The sequence below is a fragment of the Canis aureus genome, chromosome 29 (assembly GCF_053574225.1).
Source record: "Canis aureus isolate CA01 chromosome 29, VMU_Caureus_v.1.0, whole genome shotgun sequence".
Classification (NCBI taxonomy): Eukaryota; Metazoa; Chordata; class Mammalia; order Carnivora; family Canidae; genus Canis; species Canis aureus.
Window position 1 is genome coordinate 11306193 of NC_135639.1, and position 22389 is coordinate 11328581.

The 22389-nt window shown below is 41.3% G+C and overlaps 1 protein-coding gene across 2 annotated transcripts in view; it reads left to right on the forward strand.

Annotated features, from left to right (window-relative positions):
* The window catches only part of MCMBP (minichromosome maintenance complex binding protein), a 49759-nt gene extending 27516 nt beyond the window's left edge, over nt 1–22243 (forward strand). The window contains exons 7-16 of one of the 2 annotated variants that reach the window (XM_077877424.1): nt 1114–1265; nt 3001–3101; nt 7090–7268; nt 7608–7731; nt 9481–9598; nt 14187–14352; nt 15632–15765; nt 16723–16887; nt 19879–19967; nt 20347–22243. In XM_077877424.1, the coding sequence (XP_077733550.1) occupies nt 1114–1265; nt 3001–3101; nt 7090–7268; nt 7608–7731; nt 9481–9598; nt 14187–14352; nt 15632–15765; nt 16723–16887; nt 19879–19967; nt 20347–20473 (1355 nt within the window). In that variant the 3' untranslated portion in view covers nt 20474–22243. The remainder of the gene's footprint in view (nt 1–1113; nt 1266–3000; nt 3102–7089; nt 7269–7607; nt 7732–9480; nt 9599–14186; nt 14353–15631; nt 15766–16722; nt 16888–19878; nt 19968–20346) is intronic. The other variant, XM_077877425.1, reaches the window with a different exon arrangement.
* Nucleotides 22244–22389: the final 146 nt, after the last annotated feature.

The following is a 22389-nucleotide window of genomic DNA, read 5'->3' on the forward strand; positions in this document are numbered from 1 at the left end:
TTTTAAGATAAGATCACATGTAACTGTAAGAAATAAGTTTCCCCTGATAGTAACATCTTATATAATTATAGTAGAATATCATCACCAGAAAGTGGACATTGACACCACCCTTCGACCTTCTATTCACGTTTCTTATCTTAAATGTACTTATTTGTGTGTATTTAGTTTTGGGCAGTGTTGTCACTTATAGATGTCACGTGTGGGGCTGCTACCACAGTATCTAGAACAGTCCATTGCCCACGTCTTTCAAGTCACCCTTTTAGAGTCATGCTTCCTGCTCTCCGGCCTCTCCCTTCGCCACAAGTCCCTAACCCCTAGCAAACACTAATCCATTCTTCATCTCTGTCCTAATGTTATTACAAGAGTGTTATGTAGTCAGGTATACTGCAATTAAAAAAAAAAAAGATTCCAGTCTAGCATTAACCCTAATAAAATAATAAGTTACATAAATGGAATCATACAGTTTGTTCATTTTGTGAATTGACTTTTTTCATTCAGCAAAACTTCCTTGAGATCCATCTAGGTTGTTGCATGTATTAATAGTATATTCCTTCTTATTGCTGAGCTGTTTTATGGTGGGGCAAGCTATATGTTGGTTCTAATTAATTGTACGCCCTAAGCTGTGACTACTTTCAAGGATAGAGAGCATTTTTTAAATCATTTTTGTATTGCCAGCAGCTAGCCTGATTTAGGAATCAGAATGAATTGTACATAATGAATGTTACAAATTATTTGGTAAATGAATTTATTGCTATATGGTTTTATTCTGTTTAATAAGTAGAAAAACATGTTCTTTCAAGGTGGGTTCATTGTCAGTAGACAGTGTGTTTTGTAGGTTAAAGATGTCACAGTCACTGTATTAAATACTAACTTTTACAATACTTGAGGTTTGAAGGGAGGAGTTTTTTTGTTAATGGGAGAAATGATTAAAATTTTCAGATCTTCATAATCTTCTCTTTTAGCTCAGACAGAGGGTTTTGTTAGCATATGCTACTTTCTTAAGAACTGTAACAACTTGGGTTTTGAGTTCAGAAGCATCATTTATATCAAACTTGAAAGACTCTTTAGGAAGCCTTAAAAATGACTAAGTACAGTGCTGTTCTTTGAATTTAGGGAGTGTTGGTGGTCTTCAGTGGTGTGGAGAGCCAAAACGTTTAGAAACTGAAGCTTCTACTGGGCAACAGCTGAACTTCTTGAACCTCTCTTCTCCTTTTGACCTGAATTTTCCACTGCCAGGGGAGAAGGGCCCTGCATGCCTTGTGAAGGTACTAAACCCTTTATAGACCTGACCTTGTTGTAGATGTGGAATGTGTCTTGGGAGTTAACATGGAGTACTCTCAGCGTCTATGTTTGTTTCCCATGGCTGCTGTAGTGAATATTCACAATGTTAGTGGCTTTTAAACAACAAAAATTTATTATTTTTACAGGCTTTAGGTCAGAAGTCCAACATCTATCTCACTGAGGATAAAATCAAGGTGTCCTTGGGGCTGCATTCCTTTTTGGATGCTCTGGGGGAGAATCTGTTTTCTTGCCTTTTCCAGTTTTATAAATACTCCCATTTCTTGGTTTGAGGCCCCTTCTTCCATCTTCAAAGCCAGCAGCTATGCATTTCTCTAACCATGTTTTCATAGTCATTTCTCCCTTAGACCGTAGGTAGGAGAGATTCTCCCATTTTAAGAACCTTGGTGATTAGATTGGGCCCAACCAGGTAATACAGGATGATCTCATCTTGGGGTCTTGAATGTACACACATCCCTTTTGCTTGTCAGGTAACATATTCACAGATTTCAGGAATTAGGATGTAGACCTCTTTGGGAGGCCATGCTCTGCCAACCACAGCACTCTCAAAGAATTGAAGGATATGGGGCACCTGGTTGGCTCAGTTGGTGGAGCCTGTGACTCTTGATCTCAGGGTTGTGAGTTTGAGCCCCATGTTTTTTTACTTAAAAAAAAAATTTGAATATTTCCAACACAGAATAGTTTAATTCATGTGTACTTCCTTTCTCTATCATTTCCAACTTCCAACAGTATCTGTGCATTTTCAACATTATTCTCATCAAAATCTGTATCTCATTTGTATTTAAAATAAAATAGAAGGCAAAAAATCTATTGGTAGTTTGTTCTATCTTGCTTACCCTGGTTTTTTGATCCTGATAGGTGAAACAAGCAATATAAGTTTCAGAGATGATCACTGAGAATTTTCATTCTTTTATTTTGTGATTTTAACCTAAATGGCACTTTAGTTATATATCACAGGGACCAGACAGGACAGCTTCCTGCCGTGCTTCAGTTTAGCCTCATCAAGAGGAGGCTTTGACAGTTACTGAAGTCCATCAAAGATAGACTTCGAAAATTTTATTGTGAAAAACCTTTCTGAGTTTTGTGTTCCTAATGGTGCATAGTTGGTGAATAAGTCCAAAGTTAGTAGTCCTGCGTTTTTTTTTTTCCTTTCTTGGTGTGCTTAATAGGTTTTGAGATAATGCATGGTTCTTGTTTTTCTTTAAAGATTTTATTTTTTATTTATTTGGGAGAGAGAAAGAACATGAGTAGGGGGAAGGGCAGAGGGAGAAGCAGACTCCAGCTGAGCAGGAAGCCCAACGTGGGGCTTAATCCCAAGACCCTGGGATCTTGACCTGAGCTGAAGGCCCTCCGTTAACTTACTGAGCTACCCAGGTACCTGATAATGCATGTCTCTAAAGTTAATTGATCAACATCATTTGGGAAAGCCTTTTCTTCAAAGTAGTGTAGTGCGTTGATAACAGACCTTGGTCCAGGAGTCAGGAGTCCTGTGTTTTAGTTGTTAATTGCTAACTAGGAAAATGACTTTAGGCTAGTACTTTATTGTCTTGGTTTCAATTTATGAAATAAATGAGTTGCTTTAAGGTCCATTTCCTGACCGATAAAAATCTAAGATACTATTATTACCTTAACACTAATATTTTATGACTTTTTGGTGTTATTTGGTCCTAACAATGTGATTTTTATATGATCTCCTATCAGGTATATGAAGACTGGGATTGTTTCAAAGTCAATGACGTTCTTGAGTTATATGGTGTCCTGTCTGTGGATCCTGTACTAAGTATACTAAATAATGATGAAAGGTGAGTCTGTTTGCTCTTTTTTGGGTAAATTTATTTTGATCTAATTTCAAACTTGCAGACAAATTGGAGGATATTTATAAAGAACTTTCTCCGTTTACCCAGAGTTAGCAGTTGTGAACGCTGGTATCCCATTTGTTCTGTCATTCATATGTGTATACGCACATGTATTTTTCTGCAAAACTTGAGAGTAAGTTGCATACATTATTCCCTAAATACTTGAGTCCTTATTTCCTAAGAACAAAGACTTTCTCCTGTAAAGTCAGGGTACAGTTATAAAAAATGAGGAATTTGCTCTAAACACACCATACACTAACTCATGGTCCATACCATGGGCCATGGTTCTTTCTTGTGAGTTTTTTTTCTTTTTCTGTTTTCTTTTTCTTTTTTCCTTTTTCTTTTCTTCTTCTCCTCTTTCTCCTTTTTCTCCTTCTCCCTCATCTCCTTCTCCCTCCTCCCTCCCTCCCTCCCTCCTCTTCTTCCCCCCTCCCTCTTCCTCCTTCTTCCTCCTCCTCCTCCTTCTTCCTCCTTCTTCCTCCTCCTCCTTCCTCCTCCTTCCTCCTCCTCCTCCTTCTCCTTGATCCAGGATCCATAGGGTCATATGTTTCACTCACCTGGAACAGTTCTCAACTTTTGTCTTTCCTGGCCTTGACACCTTTTTTTTTTTTTAAACTTCACAAAAATTTGTTTCTCACAGTTCTGGAGGCTGGGAAGTCCCAAGAGTAAGGTGCTGATGCTGACATACCTATGTCTGGTGTCTAGTGAGGGCCCATTTCCTGGTTTGTAGATGGCTGTCTTCCTGTGTTGTCACATGTCAGAGACCCTCGACACCTTTGAAGAGGACAGCCAGTCACTTTGTAGAATATCTCAGTTTGGGTTTGTGTGACGTTTCCTCATTAGATTCAGGCTGTCCTATCAGGAGGCACATAATGTCTGTGTGCCCCATTACTAGTGATACTAATTTTGATCATTTTGTTAAGGTGACATCTGTCAGGTTTCTGTCTTATAAGGTTTCTGTTTTTTTACTTTGTAAAAATAAGCAATTTGGAAGGAGATACTTGGAGACTACATAAATACCCAGTTTCTCATTTCATCGCTTTTTTTTAATATCCACTGATGATTTCTTAAAAAGATTTATTTATGTACTTTAGAGAGAGTAGGAGGGGCAGATGTAGAGGGAGAGAGAATCTCAAGCAGACTCTGCACGGAGTGTAGAGCCCAACACAGGGCTTGATCCCATGACCTTGAGATCAAGGCCTGAGCTGAAACTAACAGATGCTCAACTGATGGTGCCACCCAGACACCCCTATGCATTGATGATTCTTGAGTCAGTTTTGTTACTCTCATGGTGATTTTATCTCTCAGTCATTCCTTCTACACTAGTTTATTGGCATTTTGTTGGAAGAGAGATTTCCCTTCTCTCTTGTTTATTTAAGTAGTTTGTTTATATCAGCACGGATGTTAGTCTGGTACTTGAGATTCAAATTTTCTCATTTGGCTAGTGGGAGTCATTGTAAATATGTTCTGGGGCCTTGCTGACATGACCTCATTTTTGAACATATCTTTTCTGACACATTATGCTGTTTCAACCTCATCTTGTCCGATCCATACTCCAACTGCAGTGTCAGCTATTTTTCTAAGCATCAGTTTTTACTTATTTATTTATTTATTTATTTATTTATGATAGTCACACACAGAGAGAGAGAGAGAGAGAGGCAGAGACACAGGCAGACGGAGAAGCAGGCTCCATGCACCGGGAGCCCGACGTGGGACTCGATCCTGGGTCTCCAGGATCGTGCCCTGGGCCAAAGGCAGGCGCCAAACCGCTGCGCCACCCAGGGATCCCACATCAGTTTCTTTTAGTGAGGAATTTTAAAGTCACGATGTGAGTGCTTGTGTGCTCATTGGTTCTAGGATTGGTATTGCTTCTATGCCTTTTTAGTGGACAGTGCTAGGAAGTGTATATACATATACACTGTATGCATACAAATAAATGAATGTTTATTTACCCATACATCTTTATATATTTTTATTTACTTATTTGACAGAGTTAGAGCATGTAAGTAGGGGGAGTGGGAAAGGGAGAAGCAGACTCCCCGCTGAGCAGGGAGCCTGACGTGGAGCTCGATTCCAGGACCCTGAGATCGTGACCCAAGCCGAAGGCAGATGTTTAACCGACTGAACCCCCAGCCACCCTTCTTATGTATTAATAAGTCTCTCTATCAGAACCATGAATTCACAGTGTTTCTAGTTCTAGCTCCACGTGCACATGTCCTCCCTTCTCCCTCCACATTATTTGTAACTCCTAACAGAAAGAAGCTTGACTCCATTATTCCCCATATATTCCATGGCACAGAGAAGGCAACTTCAGAATTGGTAATCTATGCCACTGCAAAAAACCTCATAATTTGAGTTCAAGAATGGTTTCTACTTCTTTTTATTTTAAAATGAAGTCTATAGTCAGGGTTCTGTGTCCATAGTTCCTGGAGTGAGTCCTTTTCTTCTCCTTTGGTTCTTTGGCTCATTATTCATTTAATGTAGTTAAGCTTATTTGTTTCTATTGCGTTTCACATTAGAGTTTCTCGTCTATCCTTGTCCATCCTCGTTTTGATTTTTTTAAGTATAGAAAACGTTGACATTGTTGCCCACAACACAGTTACATACAAAGAAGGTAGGGGTGTCATCCCCCCCTGCCCTGTTCCCACTCACCCTCCATAGGGAACCAACCTGTCTCTGCTTTTATCTTTCTTATATTTTTTGCAAAAATAAGTAGACATGTGTATGTTCTATCCCCCCTTTATATGAAGGTGGTATGGTAATATGTATTCTTTATACTTTCTCACCCCATTTAACAATATATCCTGAAAACCCAAGTCTTTCTCATTCTCTCTTGTTTCCTTTTGAATTTGCCAAGAGTGGGATCATATCCCCTCACGCAAAACAGTTTTCTTGTTGAGTATTGGACATTGATCTTGGTTTCCCTATAAGAAGAGTTTACTTTTCACCATAAGAAAAAAAAAGGGGGCGGGGGACAGAAATTTTAAACAACTGTAAATACACACACACACACACACACACACACATATATAATGCAGCAACATATGTGTGTGTGTGTGTGTGTGTGTGTGTGTGTGTGTGTGTGTAGCAGATTGCTTGTCCTGGAGGTTTCTGATTATGATTTTCCTGCTTTAGTCACTTCATTTGTTGAAGCCGCTTAATCCACAGATGCATCCGATGGCTTGAGTTGTCAACCTGGTTTGGCCCTTTAACTGGCCATGTGGATTCCTCATTGTAGATGAGGGTAGGTGAGGCGTTAATGAATTGATGTGTGCCCAGCAAAGAACACTGCCCAATGCGCAGTACATACCATGTAAAAGTTGTCATCGTCCTTGCGTGTAAGGAGGGCAGCAGTATAAATTGGGGACTCTGTAGAGCAGCTGGTAAAGTCTGAAGTTCTAGAAACGTTTTAGTGATTTGTTTCAGTCATATCACTATGAGTTAATCGTCTGCTAATTTTTTAGCAAATCTGAAAAAGTCATTTTTTCACTGCTTGACTATTCACTATTCAAGGAGGTGAAATGGAAGAATAAAATTTAGGAAAACCAGTTAGCAAAATAAGAGATAAATGGATCTTCCACACTGAATAATAGATACCTAATGGCTTTTGAGAAAAGGACTTCAGTTTTTGAGACAAGCTGTGAAGTATTTCATGTCTCAGCTGATAAGGTGGTTTCCAAGCACAGATACTCTTTATCAGTGATGCATTCTGTCCCATTAGTTGTAGTTCTAGCATACTCAAAGTGTTCTTGTTCTTGAAGAATACATACATATCCTCATATGACCTGATTCACCTGATGTCTATGTGGCATGACAATTTAGCATGAGGAGCCATTTTCCATTCTTTGAGGAGATGTACAGGTGGAACCATTCTTGGCTTGAATTCTCATTTTCAGAGCTGTGCCTATGAATTGAAGTTTTCTCCTCTCTGTAGGGATGCCTCTTCGCTCCTGGATCCGATGGAATGCACAGACACTGCCGAGGAGCAGAGAGTGCACAGTCCTCCTGCTTCATTAGTGCCAAGAATTCATGTGGTTTTAGCTCAGAAGTTACAGCACATCAATCCTTTACTGCCTGCCTGCCTTAACAAGGAGGAGAGCAAAACCTGTAAGTGTAAGTGCTGAGGCCTCGGGACCCAGAGACCGTTAGCCCTGCGCATGTTGGGAGCTGCGTGTGCCGTGTGCTTACGGTGGGGCTGAGCCGGTCAGTTCCTCGTTGCTCAGGTTAATCTAGCGATCTCTGTGACTCTGGCCCATTTTCCTTTATGTCAATTTTCTTTATTAAAATGAGGCCCAAAAGTTGACAAGCTGTCTTACTTTGAATGTTGGCATCACTTAACGACCAATATTTTAAGTCTACACTAGTTGTCTACAGACTTGAGTGCTTTGTTCCTGAGACACTGGGGAGGAACTGGTATGTGTGTTCTGAGTGTGGTCTCCCTCCCTTCTCTAGTTGTTTCAGGTTTCATGTCCGAATTGTCCCCCATCCGAGCAGAGCTGCTTGGGTTCCTCACTCACGCCCTTCTGGGAGATAGCTTGGCTGCTGAATACCTGATATTGCATCTCATCTCTACAGTGTAAGTGCTATATTCCTGGCGGCAGGCAGGGGAGGTGGGGGTTTTGTTGAAAGTGGAAGAGAGCAGGAAGGTTTCTCGGGTAACTTCTCTGCTACTGTTGATTATTTTCGTCATCAAATGGTTTTTATTCATTCAGTGTAATAAGTATTACATGATATCACGAATTCCTTTGTCCATTTTTTTGTTTTACATTTAACCTTTTGTTTGTCTCCCTTAAATACAAGAGCCACAATCAGACAAAGAATCTAGCTGATGAGTAAAATGAGCTATTTTATTCTTTTTGCATTCTGAATTCTCTGTTTATACATCCTAATGCTCTGCAAGGCCCAGTGTACACACATCTAACTTGTATGCAGACGTGCTTTACCTCCTTTCCCCTCCACCGCAGGTCTTTATTTTTTGATTTCAGAAATAACTTGTGTCTTCAGCAAGTTCCAGGAGCATGAGGAGACTGGAAATTGTCTGTAATCTCACCCACTTAGAGATGATCTCCAGTAACACATTGGGCTCATGTTCGTTTCATCTTTTTTGTTTACGTATGTGTACATTCCTACACGGATCTCCATCGTACTCTAAATGGATCCACGTCTTGTTTTTATCATTTAACATATCTTAAACATTCTTCTTCTTCTTCTTCTTTTTTTTTTTTTTTTTAAGATTTTGTTTATCTATTCATGAGAGAGAAAGAGGCAGAAACGTAGGCAGAGGGAGAAGCAGGCTCCATGCAGGGAGCCTGATGTGGGACTTGATCCCGGGACTCCAGGATTATGCCCTGAGCTGAAGGCAGATGCTCAACTGCTGAGCCACCCAGGTGTCCCTATCTTTTTTTTTTTTTAAAGATTTTATTTATTTATTCATGAGAGACACAGAGAGAGAGAGAGGCAGAGACACAGGAGGAGGGAGAAACAGGCTCCATGCAGGGAGCCCAGTGTGGGACTTGATCCCAGGACTCCAGAATCACGCCCTGGGCCAAAGGCAGGTGCCAAACTGCTGAGCCACCCAGAGATTCCAGGGTGTCCCTATCTTAAACATTCTTGTTTTGTAATTCTTCATGAACTTCATGAACTGTAATGGCTATACAGTATTTTGTTATAGACCGTTGTGCTAGTTCCATAATTGTTAGATTTCCTAGTTTTCCTCTGTAAATGACACTGCAGTCAACATCTTTGTACTGCAGACCTTCACTTGGTTGGGACTTCAGATCGCTGTATATAACAGTTGAGTACAGACTCTGGAGCCAAAGTCGGTAGGTTCAAATCCAGCTCTCCTGCATCCTGCTGTGTGAACTCGGGCATGTTACTTCAGATTTCTGTCTCAGATTTCTCACCTGTACAGCGAAGATGACCTGCCTCAGAGAGTCTAGGAATTAAATGAGACATTTAAGCCCTCTGAACAGTCCCTATAGCACATGCTCAGTGCTCATATATAAGTACTGGCTATTATTTTTATTGCTGTTATTCTGATAAATGAACTGATCAGAGTAATTTGCTTTATTTTTATTATTTATTTACTTATTCATGAGAAACACACACACACAGAGGCAGAGACATAGGCAGAGGGAGAAGCAGGCTCCATGCAGGGAGCCCGATGTGGGGACTTGATCCTGGGACCCAGGTGCTAAACTGCTGAGCCACCCAGGGATCCCAATTTGCTTTATTTTTAATGACAGTATTGTGCTAATCTTTGTTTGCTTTTTGATGGAAATCAGAAAATCATCAATATCTTACTGGTTGGTATCTTTTTATCTAGGTATACAAGAAGAGACGTTCTTCCACTGGGAAAATTCACAGTTAACTTGAGTGGTTGCCCACGGAATAGTACCTTCACAGAACACTTGTACCGGATCATTCAACATCTTGTTCCAGCAGTAAGATCAATATAAATATTTATTACAAATCTGAACACTCTGGGGCGCCTGGGTAGCTCAGTTGGTGGGGAACCAGTTTCTCCCGCTGCCTCTCCCTCTGCCCCTCCCCGGTCCACTTGTGTTCTCTTCTCTGCTCACTGTCTCAAAAAAAATACATTAAAACAAACAAACAAAAAACCTAGGGGCCAAGGGCAATCGACAGCCACAGAGTATGGTGCCACAAAGGAGAGCCTTGGGGGTCAGGACGACTGTGCTGTCAGAAAAGGTTAGGAATGGGGATGTCTGAGGAGGAACCGCCAAGTGCTCTGCCAGAAGGGCCAGGCTTTGAGTTGGAACTGTCTTGCTTGCATTTCGTCCTGTTTACACTGTTGTACACATGCCCCGAAGTTTTCCTGAATGATGTGACAATATGTGTTTTCCGTGGCCATTCAGAGCCTGTGTTTTCAAAACAAATAGTAGAATACAAGAAAATGCTTTCAAGTATAAAAAGTACCTCAAACCATCTGCAGATAACACTGGGGTTACTGGCTCTACCAGCTTTTGAAGTAGCAAATCCATTATGCCATAGTTAAGGTACAAGCAGAACAATAAAAAAATAGTGAGATTAATTTTAAAAGTTGTCTTATAATGATTTCTTTCACACTGAGTCTGGATGCCAACAGGGCAGCCATGAAGTTTCTGCTTCAGTTTGTATGATCAGATGAACTCATGGGAAGTTGGTTGATGTGAGAGATTTTTGAACATGTTTTATCTTGTGCTTGAAAGACATTCAATATTGGGATACCTTTTCAAGAACATTAATACATCCTATATAAATGTCAAGTTACAATGTAAAGATTTAACAAAATTCTTTATGTATCTTCAGCGTTCATTCTAATGGGCTACTGTCCCAGATACCGTCTCCCTAGACTGTTTGATCATCAGGTGAAAGTGCCTGTTTATATACAAGTCAGCCCCTCCCTACCTGCTCTCAGCCCTGCCTGACGTGATTGTGAGCTGCCACCATCTCTGCGTTCTATCGAATTTTGGTCAGCAGCAAAATTTGATTTTTGTCACGTCCCTTTCCTTCCCCTTGAAATGCAGTTTAAATGGAGTCCTTATGGTGAAAGTTGAAATATTCAGTGTCCTTTTAGTATAATCCTTTCTCAAACAAGGAGCCCTAGCCCTGTCACCTGAAATAAAACAAGCTTGAGACCATCTGCTGTAGCTCAGGTAGGGGGAGACAGACCTCGTATTTCCCCTGTAGAACGTTTCCAGTTTCCAGGAGCGGAGGTATCTTATACACTAACCTTTTTTCTGAGGTAACCCCTCTGGTTGTTGAGAACTCCAATCAAGGTCACCTCAGAGTATGAGTTTTTAAGGAGTCCTAAAGTAAGACAACCATTTTCGGGGTTACTCATTGCCTCTCTCCATTTGTGTCCTAAATTACTCCGCCGTGTGCTATTTTAGTGTTTTGGAAAATGAAAACGTGTTATTTAGCATAAAAAAAATAAAAATTAAATTAAATTAAAAATTAAAAAAAAACCTGAGCATCCTTTAAAAACCCATCTAATTGTCTTTTTAGCTCAAGTGTTTAACTTTGAGATTTTAATAGATCTTATTAAAGAGGACATAGCCTGCCATGTCCCATAATTTACATATTCACCCCTAAACATTTCACTTGCCTTTTATTGCCTTAGCACAAGTTTCTAGGACTCTAATGGCACGATTGCAAGTACATCCCTTAAAATTATATTCTTGGTTGATGCCAGTTTGTGCAACTTGGTATCATTTTTGTGCATTAAAATCTTAAATCTTTAAATAAGCCTAAATTAGAGGACCATGGTTCATTTAGTTTAGGTAATAAAGATCTTTCTCTCCATTACCCCAGTTTTAATTCCTGTTTGCAAAGTCACACTGCCTTTGTTTGCCAGGGCAGATGGAATGCAGGGTTTGTGTGGTAGTGAAACATTGGGAACGAGGGAATTGCTTCTGACTAGTCATGTGAGTGGCAATGCTGATCATGTCTTATTTTGGAGATTTAGGAGGTTAAAATAGATCATTCATGTGACCATGTTATTAGAGGGTAAGGCCCTTAAACAGCAGTAGACCAAGCAGACCAGCATTTCTCACACTCCTTAACTCACTTGACACAAAAAATTGACTCAAAGAGGTATAGTTTATCTGTGTGGGTTTTGTTTTATTTTTAAGATTAAAGTTTTGGGTTTTTAAAAAGATTTTATTTATTTATTCATGAGGGAGACAGAGACAAAGAGAAAGAGAGGCAGAGACACAGGCAGAGGGAGAAACATGCTCTATGCAGGGAGCTTGATGTGAGACTTGATCCCAGGTCTCCAGGATCACACCCTGGGCTGAAGGCAGGCGCTAAACCGCTGAGCTACCCAGGGATCCCTTATCTGTGTTTTTATTATCAATTTACCATAGTAGAAAATAAAACTAAAGATATACCAAAATATTCTTGAAAATAATTACATATGAACATAAAATATTTTTGTAACAATAGCTATTTTCCCAAGTCATAAAGTGACCTGGCTTTAAACTTTTGCCAATCTCAAATTAAATAAATAAATAAATAAATAAATAAATAAATAAATAAATAAATAAATAAATAAATAAATAAATAAATAAATAAATTTTTGCCAGTCTCTTTAATATCTGGATTAATAGAAGACCACTGATAAACGATTATCAAATCGTTTCTGCATTCAGTCTTTTGTGATAGGATGTTTTGATTGAAGTACATGAAGGAGAGCTGACCTCTTTGAATAATGGGATATTCCTTGATACCAAACCAAAACTGGTCACATGGCATTTTTTTAAAGGATAGTTGCAAGTGTGAAATCTGTAATCTCCTCAAGGAACTTTTCATACTCTGTTACTGTAAATTCATTGTTCTGCCTTGCACATTGATTGGGTCTTTTATCCATGCATGCTTTGGATCTCATGGACTCCATAAAATGTATCAGCCACTCCCTCGGAGTTCCCTGGACCACATTTTGGGAATTACTGAAATGGCCTTCTATCATAATATTCTGAAATCTGACTAATAAAAAGTAAATACAGAATATGTCATTGAAGTGCCATGGAGAACAGTAAAGGTGCAGGGGAAGTGGGGGGGCTAGGGAGTCTGGGCTAGAGTGGAGTACCTCAGGTATACAGTGTGGGGGGAAGGTCTCACCTTCAGGGAATTCAGGGAGAGACTTGCTGCAAGCGTAGGAACAGGCCAAATGCTTCTGTTGGAGGGAATGTCCATCCTGTGCAGGGAGAGCAAGCACGGCTCTGAGGCTGTGGTGTGCTCGGCACACTTGAGGCCCACCAGCAGAGGCCAGTGTGGCCAGTGTGGACCGAGTTCTGGGAGAAGGGGAGGAGGTGAAGTCCAAGCAGCAGCCTAGCATGCATAAGTAGGACACAGATTATGTTTGTAAATGTGAAAATTCTCTGTGGTTGATGCTCAGGGTTGTAGCGTGGTGAGGTATTTCCTTGTTCTATTTTTCATCGCTTTGTAGTAGCTTTTTCATCGCTTTGTAGTAGATTTGTGGGTTTTACTCTTCATTGTTACATATCCCACTCCCTTACATTCCTCTTGCGAGTTTATGTCTAGCACCAAACTTTTTCTGAACACTTGCCTGGTTAATATCTTGTTTAGTTTTCACAGTGGGTGTACTGTGATCGACCTGCTTCTGCTACGTGCAGCTAGACCCTGCTGTGTGCCACCCTGTATTTAGACAGACTTCTTCTGTCTAGAATGTGGTCCTAGCCCCCTGCCCGTTTTCTTTGAATCACTGAGCCATAGTACAATAATCCTGTCCGTTCTGAGAGTTTCTCCTTAGCACCCTCCTCCCTAACCCCAATTTCCACCTTCGCACACGTACTACTATTTGGGCTGGAGTGATAGGAAGGGAGATTGGAGTGTGACGCTGGGTACAGAGGGCATGGAGTGGTGGGCTCGGAGCGGGGACACGGAGTGATGTGCACTGACCGAGACTGTACCGTGCTAAGGTCGGACGAGGAGGTAGTCTGCAGCAGGTTACAGGACCCCCAGCGCCTGGCACCTGCTCAGTGTGGTCTGTACCCCTGCTTCTCTTAGGACAGTTTGTTTCCTGGTCCGCAGTAGTCTGATGAGTGAATGTGATTTTAATTTGAGGAACACAGAAGAAAATTAAGCTTTTCTTTCCCCACTTTGCTCATTTTGAATAAATAAATACTTTCTACATTGCTATCCTGTGGTTGTGGTAGGTAAAAGAAGTTGAGCTTCTGAATGTTTGGTAAATGTATCTGAATTATCTATTGTTTGTTTCTCGTTTCCTGGTAAAATCGAAATTATTTTTTTAAGAATACCGAACAAAACAGTTGAGAGTAAAGCAGCTCACAGAATTAGTGAAGTTCTTATTTAAGTTGTAGATTTATTATTTAAGGTGGATATGTAAGATTTTTTCTCTAGGAGCTCAAGAAACCATGAAACTATAGCCTTAGAAATTAATATAAGATCTTTCCTTACACACATACGGAAAGTATTTAACCCCATATATGTACTTCCTTAAAACAGGGAAACTTTGTTCCTTGCTCATTAAAAAATTTCTTTTCGCAGTCTTTTCGTCTGCAGATGACTATAGAGAACATGAACCATTTGAAATTCATCCCCCACAAAGACTATACAGCCAATCGCCTGGTCAGTGGGCTCCTCCAGCTACCGAACAACACTTCCCTTGTGATTGATGAAACTCTCCTAGAACAAGGGCAGCTGGACACACCAGGTATGGACTTGAGTGTGTCTCTTCATTCCTAATCTCCCATGAAAGCCAGATCTGGTATTGACTTTTAAAAGGATCACCAATCAGGGATCCCTGGGTGGCGCAGTGGTTTGGCGCCTACCTTTGGCCCAGGGCGCGATCCTGGAGACCCGGGATCAAATCCCATGTCGGGCTCCCGGTGCATGGGGCCTGCTTCTCCCTCTGCCTGTGTCTCTGCTTCTCTCTCTCACTGTGTGACTATCATAAATTAAAAAAATAAAGTTTGTTTTTTTTTTTTAAATAAAAGGATCACCAATCAGAGACAAACTTCTATTTCACAAGCATTTTGGATCAAGGCTTGCCATATGAATTAGTGTAATGTGGATATTATAGACTTAGAAATTGTGTACATTGGCTGTGTTTTGTCCTAGTATGAAAATAGTACGATGACAGGACAAGGATGTAGCAAGGAGCTCTTTAAGGCTAAGAAAGGAGGAGATTATGCCTTCAGTCATATATTAGCTAAAAAGAAAAGTGTAGGGGCACTTGAGTGGCTCAGTGGTGAGCATCTGCCTCCGGCTCAGGGCATAATCCTGTGGTCCTGGGATGGAGTCCCATATAGGGCTCCCTGCATGGAGCCTGCTTCTCCCTCTGCCTGTGTCTCTGCCTCTCTCTCTCTCTCTCTCTCTATCTCTATCTCTCTCATGAACAAATAAAATCTTTAAAAAAAAGAAAGAGAAAAGTGTAGAGAAGATCTAATAAAACATTAACTGCCCAATATGAAGTTTTTTATTTTTTTATTTCAAAGAATCTCTGAAAAAAAAAATTTAGTAGAAGACTACACTTTATTGGGGGGTAAGTTCAAGAAGTAAAGGTAGAAGGAAAAAAATAGTGTGGACTGGGTATACTTAATAAGGCACAGATGAGTATAAAAATCCGTAAAACTCAATAATCTTATCTCTATGCGTAAAAATCATTTTAGTTCAACCATACTGTGCTAGACCTGTACACGTCACATAGAAAGTGATTGTACTTACTGGGAACCTATCTTGTACCTAGTTGCATACCAGATGCTAGATTAGATTTTAGGAGGTCCTGGCCCCAAAATACATTTGTTTAGCTTGACCAGTGTTGTCTGAAGCCTATTACTTAGTGAACATTTAGCTTAGGAGGTCGAACAGTGCTTGAGATAACTTTTTAAAGCAGTAGAAACTTCATGTCTTACAATTAGTATCAATAAAACCAAATTGTTTAGGTGATTAAAATCAAATGACTAAAAAATTACTATTTTTTTATTTTTCAGGTGTTCATAATGTGACTGCCCTGAGCAACCTAATAACTTGGCAGAAGGTGGATTATGACTTCAGTTACCACCAGATGGAATTCCCCTGCAATATTAATGTTTTTATTACTTCAGAGGGGAGATCACTCCTGCCGGTACGAGGAGACATGTTAAGATGGAGGGAGGTTACGTTGGAAAGATACCTGTATTCTTTTGTTTCTTGGTATGGCTTATTATTGAGGAGTTAAACTTGTTTCAGAATTGGGGCTGTTGATTATCAGTAAGAGAATTGATTATTTTGTTCCCGCTGTGGGAATGAAAACCTGTGAAGAACCAGATACGGCGAATCCCAAGACGAGCAGAGGAAAGCTGTCGGTAGCAGCAGCTCCCACACCCAGGCAGAGAAAGTAGAAGCTTTCTGTAAATTGCCTGATTCACATCTAGACCTTTGTTCTTGCTGCCTCCGTCCTATTGTCTCTGCCAATCTTACGTGAGGAATAGTTCAGAATTCCTTTTAAAACATTTAAAAATGTTCCTGATGACATGGTAATTATTTTTATGCTTTATGGTGAAATGCTCTGATAAATCATCAGAGTGACTGATGCAGGGAGCTTTTAATTGTGTCTTTTCATGATGAGAAGTACGCCCCGTTGTCTAAAAGGTGTAGAGTTTCTCTGTAAACTGATGTTCACTGTGATTCATGAGAAACTGCCCGTGAACGAGAATGAAATGGCCCCCGGGTAAGTTTCCTCTGGGAAAGTGTGATTTGCTTTACGTGGTTTCTAGACAGAGAGATCAGTAAGACGTACACATATTCCAGGATTAAGAAAGCCTTGAAAACATTTTAATTAGCTGGTTTTTAGAGGTTGGTTACCTTTTTGTGTGTTTACTGCTCTTCCTGCGGAAATGTAAGTAACCAAAGAAACGCTCACCTCTGTAATTGTCGCCGAGGGAGTCACGGTGCTTGTAAACGAATGTTAGAAAGTGTCCCCCCTCCGGTAATAAAAAGTATTTCTCGATTGCTACGCGGGCTGATACAGATGAAGCCTCCTCCCGAAATTTTGGATTAATTTCGGAACGTGGGAAACCCCGCGTCCCGTTGGTCTCCGTAGGCAGACTGCCAGATCCACCTGGAGCCCCAGCTCATCCCGCCCAACATGGAGGAGTACACCGACAGCCTCCTGTCCGCCGTGCTCCCCTCTGTCCTCAACAAGTTCCGCATCTACCTGACCCTCCTGAGGTTCCTGGACTACAGCATTTCCGATGAGATAACCAAGGTGTGTCTGGGGTGAAACCAACGATTTCCCGTGTTGAGTTAGACGGTTTGGTCACGTTCCACTTACCGCGACTGGCGCCGAGCTCGTGTCCTACGTGGGCGGCGCTCCTCCGCGCGGTTACAGTCCTGCTTTGCGCTCCTGTCTTTAAGTCGGAGGGAAAAAGTTAGGAGGAGAAAGACCTTTGTACCGCTTGGGTATTTCCCTGTGTGGTTCCCTTCCCCGTGGTCCTTCCGTGCTTCCTGTCGGGCACATCGGCTGTGACAAGTTCTGCCGAGTGGTTGCCCATCTGGGAATGTCTGAATTTCTCCGTTTTTGAAGACTAGTTGTACTGGACGTGGAGTTCTTGCTTTATAGACTTTTTCTTTCAGCGCTTTTCACGTGTGTCCTCCCGTTGCCTTCTGGCGCGGGGGTTTCTGGTGAGGGGTGCGCTCGCGGCTGAGGCGAGGCCCCTGTGCGCACTGAGTCCTTTTGCTCTGGTGCTGGGGGTCTGGATCTCTGAGTTTCTTCTACTGGAGTTTATTGAACCTCTTGGGTGTGCGGGTTACTGTCCATCTTGGGGAAGTTTTGAGGAAATTTGCTGAGTTTTTGACCGTCATTTCTTTACATTTCTTTCTGCCCCTTTCTCCCTCCTTTCCCTCCAGCATGCCTGTAGGTGGATGTTGGCAAACTCGATGGTGTCCCACAAGTAGCTGAGGCTCTGTTCATTTTTCCTCCTCCCTTATACTTTCTTCTGGACACACTGGCCATTCACACTCAGCCTTTCTGCACGTTTGCTGAGACTTTTTTTTCTGCCTGCTGCACACAGCTGCTTTTGAGCCCAGTTTCTAGTAGTGAATTTTAAATTTCAGCTACAGTGTTCAGCTTCAGAATTTTTATTTGCCTTTAATTTTATTAAAAGACTTTTATTTATTCAGAGAGCAGACTCCCCATTGAACATAGAGCTTGATTTCACGACCCTCGAGATCATGACCTGAGCTGAAACCGAGAGATGCTTAACCCGCTGAGCTGCCCAAGCACCTGTTTACTTTTTAAATAATTTCTGTTGGGGCACCTGGGTGACTCAGTGGTGGAGCATCTGTCTTTGGCTCAGGTGGTGATCCCAGGGTCCTGGGATCGAGTCCCATGTCGGGCTCCCTGCATGGAACCTGCTTCTCCCTCTGCCTGTGTCTCTGCTTCTCTCTGTGTCTCATAAATGAATAAATAAAATCTTTAGTAAGTGATTTCTACCTCTTGTTGTTTTTTATTTGATGTGACCTTATTCTCATACTTTCTTTTAGCTCTTTAAATGTGGTTTCCTTTAGTTCTTTGAATATGTTTAAAGAGCTGACTCAAAGTCTTTGTCTTGCAAGTCCAATATTTGGGCTTTCTCAAGGACTGTTTCTGTTTACTTCTTTGTTTCCAGTGAAACGATCCAGACATTTTTTTTTGTTTCTATGTCTCCCTTGTTTTTGTTTTGAAAACCAGGGTTTTTTTTTATTGTTGTTTTAAAAATTTTTATTCATGAGAGACACAGAGAGAGAGGCAGAGACAGAAGCAGGTTCCATGCAGGGAGCCTGATGGTGGGACTCGATCCCAGGACCCCGGGATCACGATCTAAGCCGAGGGCAGATGCTCAACCACTGAGCCACCCAGGCGCCCCAAAACCAGGTGTTCAAATGATATGCTAGCTCTGCTCTGGTGGATCCTTCCCCTCCCTAGGGTTTGTTGTTGCTTGATGCTTAGTGACTTTTCTGAACGAACTCTTGGAAACATATCCTTTGTGTGTAGGTCCTGGAGTCTCTGCTCTGTTAGCTTAGAGGCCAGTGAGTGAATTTCGTTAGATGTCTGGAAGCAGGTCTCCCAGTCAAAGCCCAGGGCTCTGTGTCTCCACGGGGTAGGCCTTCGACACACTGCCACGCAGTTGACAACTGTGACCATCCCTTCTCTTTCTGCTTGCACAGAAAAGGCTACCCAGACGGAGTAGCTGAGGGCCTGCTTTTTTTTTTTTTTTTTTTTAAGATTTTATTTATTTACTCATGAAAGACAGTGAGAGAGAGACACAGGCAGAGGGAGAAGCAGGCCCCATGCAGGGAGCCTGATGTGGGACTCGATCCTGGGTCTCCAGGATCATGCCCTGGGCCGAAGGCAGGCGCCAAACCGCCAAGCCACCCGGGCTGCCCCTGAGGGCCTGCTCTGATCGGAGTACATGCTCGGCCCTTTGCACGCATGCGGCCTTCTGCATTCGGGAGGACTTAGAGATGGATGTGTCCTTTGCGGGCTTTGGAGGGGAAAAGTTCTCATTTCCTAGTTTTTTCTTTTAAGGGTTTTGGTTAGCTGCTTATTTGCCCCAACTGTTACCCAGTGCGTGAGGCAGCCAGGATGATCAGTAATTGCTTCGGATTGTTTTTGATAAATTCCCCGGGGTGGGGGGGGGGTGGGGGAAGAGGCTGTTCATAGAGTCCGGCTGAGTAAAGACGCTTTGCACGTGGGTTCTCACAAGGAACCAGCAGAGAGTGACGGATCTCCAGGAGTGCTGCTTTGCAAGCACCCTGTCGTGTGGCTGCCAGGCGGTCCCTTTTTGGGGGTGTAGGCTGGGGGTTGGGTGGGTAGGACAAACTAAAATGCCTCAGAGCCCAGTGTTCTGTCTTGAACATATGATGCCTGTATTCTGGTTAGTTTTCAGACTTTTGAAGAAGCACATTTTGATAGTTCTTGCTAGTGTTCTTGTCCCCTTTAATGGTGGAAAAAATTTTCAGATCCTCCCTCCCTCTGCCACTTCTGACATCACTGCATGGTTGACTGTGCCCATTGCTGACCTAGGTGCTCGCCCAGGAGCCCCAGGCTGTGGAGGGGTGGCTCCCAGTCCGTTGCCCTCTCCGCCGCCCAAGCAGCAGGGCTGACTTCCTCATTTTCACATCAGCCAACTGACTGCATTACTTTGCTTTTCCTACATAATGCACATCGTTTCCTCAGAAGCCGTGGTTTTAAAGGCCACTTGCTCTCTTGTCACAGGCAGTTGAAGATGACTTTGTGGAGATGCGCAAGAACGATCCTCAGAGCATCACTGCTGACGATCTCCACCAGCTGCTCATCGTGGCTCGGTGAGTAGGACCTGCCCGTAATTGCTTTTTCGGTAAACTCTGTATGAACCTCGCAGTTTTTAGGAGTAACTGAGGCAGGTTTCTACAAATGGAAAATGTTTTTCCTTTAAAATACCATGTGAAGGGCATTGAAGGGGGGGGATTGTGTTTGGCCAGTGACCATTTCAGTGGAACAGGTTTTGCTTTTTCTCTAAACCTTAAAGATCCCTTTACGGAAGTCTTACTTGGCTCCTGACTTGTCTGTAAGCTACCAGATGGTCTTGACCCCTGGCCCAGTATTCCTAGGTGGTGTTTTTTTTTTTTTTTTGTTTTGTTTTTTTTTAAGAACTAGTTACTGTCCTCAGTCTAGACTTAAATCCAATTCTGTGTTTCGTGCCAGGTTCCTGTCTCTCAGTGCCGGTCAGACCACACTGTCAAGAGAACGATGGCTAAGAGCAAAGCAGTTAGAGTCTTTAAGAAGAACCAGGCTTCAACAGCAGAAATGTGTGAATGGAAATGAACTTTGAAGATCTGACACCTCTGAGAGTATTGGGCAGATTGTAGCCACATTATTGTAAAATTCAAGTACCATTTATACCACATTGTTTTGTAGATAATTTGTATCAGACACCAATGACTTTTCCTGAAATCAAGCCTGGTAACATCTGAAGTTTATATAATATTCAGTAAGGGCTTTTACCTTACTGGTTTTATGGAGCTTTTGATTGTTTTATAATTATATAAATTAGTAACAATGTACAAAAGTGTATTTGATATTAAAAGTTTAATATTGATAATGTTGCTGATACCTTTTCCTTAAGTTTCAGCTAAGTCGTAGGTCAGACTCTGTTGAAATGCTGATGTCAACTTCATTTGAAGAAAATTGTTGGAATTCCAAAGTCAGAGGAGTTGTTCAGATTTTTACAATGTCTTTCCAATTAACGGTGGGTCTGAATGTGTTTAGTGGTCCAACTTTGGGGAATGGGGTGTACCGGCCATTAATTCACATGACTGAAATTCTGTAGCATCCTTTCCCAAACGTTGGACCACAGAAGTTTTTTTTTTTTTTTTTCCACTTAACAGTTATTAATAACCTGCAAAATTAGTCTATTACATGGCAGTGGTTCCCAGACCTTTGGATTTCATGGACCAGTAGTAACATTTCCGAAAATTTGAGGGACAGGGTTGCCAATGTATTTTGCCAAGTAATCTGAAAGAAACCACTGTATTATCACTTTTTTTTCTTCTTCATAAAAGGAGTCTCAGGATGAGAGTCCTTTCAGTGGAATAAACACAGCTTTTTTGGGAAAAAAACACCACATTGTCCTTATTTTTCTCATTTCACCCCTCGTGCATTTGGGAACCACTGTTTTATGGGACTTAAGGGAATGCTGCCCTAGGATAGGTTGTGTTGCCCAAGTATGAAGAAAGCAAACAGTTAACTTTTTAAAATATGCCTTCTGTAGAAAATAAAGTTTTAAATTGTTTTCATAATTGTCATTTAGTTGCTTTGATGATTGTATTGGATTTTAAACTTTTGCGTAAGTTTTTCCATTAGTTGCAGATGTGTTAGCTCAACGAACATTATCTGCTAATCCAGGAATACCCAATAAAGCTATAGGTAAGTTTTTCCCAGACCAATTAGTTTTAACATAAAGGTTTTTAAGGTAACAAAAATATCATTATCCATAGCTAGAAAGCAATTTAATACAGTACAGCAGTGTAATTGTGGCATAAAGGATGTTTGGAAAGTTTTGACCATTACTTTATGTAAGCTCTCCGCAGTTACGTATAAAGATTAATTTGTTTTTTTTTTTTTTTTTTTTTAAAGCCAGTTAGTTTACCTAGTGGGAAACAGGAGATCAGTTAAATGATTCTGTGGGTGTTGTTTCCCCTCCCACTCCAAATCGACATTGCTGAACAAGGAAACCAGGGTCAGCCTTGAAAACCAAGGAATTCATTATGCCTAATGAACTGAAGTGAAAATTACTAGTTTAACTTTTCCTAAACTCAAATCTATTTTTATAAACTAATGTAAATAATCTGTTTATATTTAGAATTCTAACTGGTTTTCATTTTTATAACGGGTAGGCTAGACTTCCTTAACCTTTTAGAAATAAAAATGAAGACTCAACTGGATTTGTGAAAATAAAATTCAAGTAGATTAGTTACCGTGTGATTATTGTGCCAATGTGAATTGTAATTTACCAAAGAGAAGTAAATAATTTGCTTGATCTTGCAGAAAAGTTCCCTTGAAAGGAAAACCCTCTTTGAAATAAACAAAACTTCCCAAATTATTAGTACTTTGGGCTGTTTTTCATGAATTGTAAGAGTTACCCTGTGACGTATGGGAAAAGATCCAACACCTTCCTGGTGGAAAACCGTTGTAAGCTTAACTGTGGGAGCTGATGCAGCGTGGTGTCTTCCTACAGGTGTCCCACCA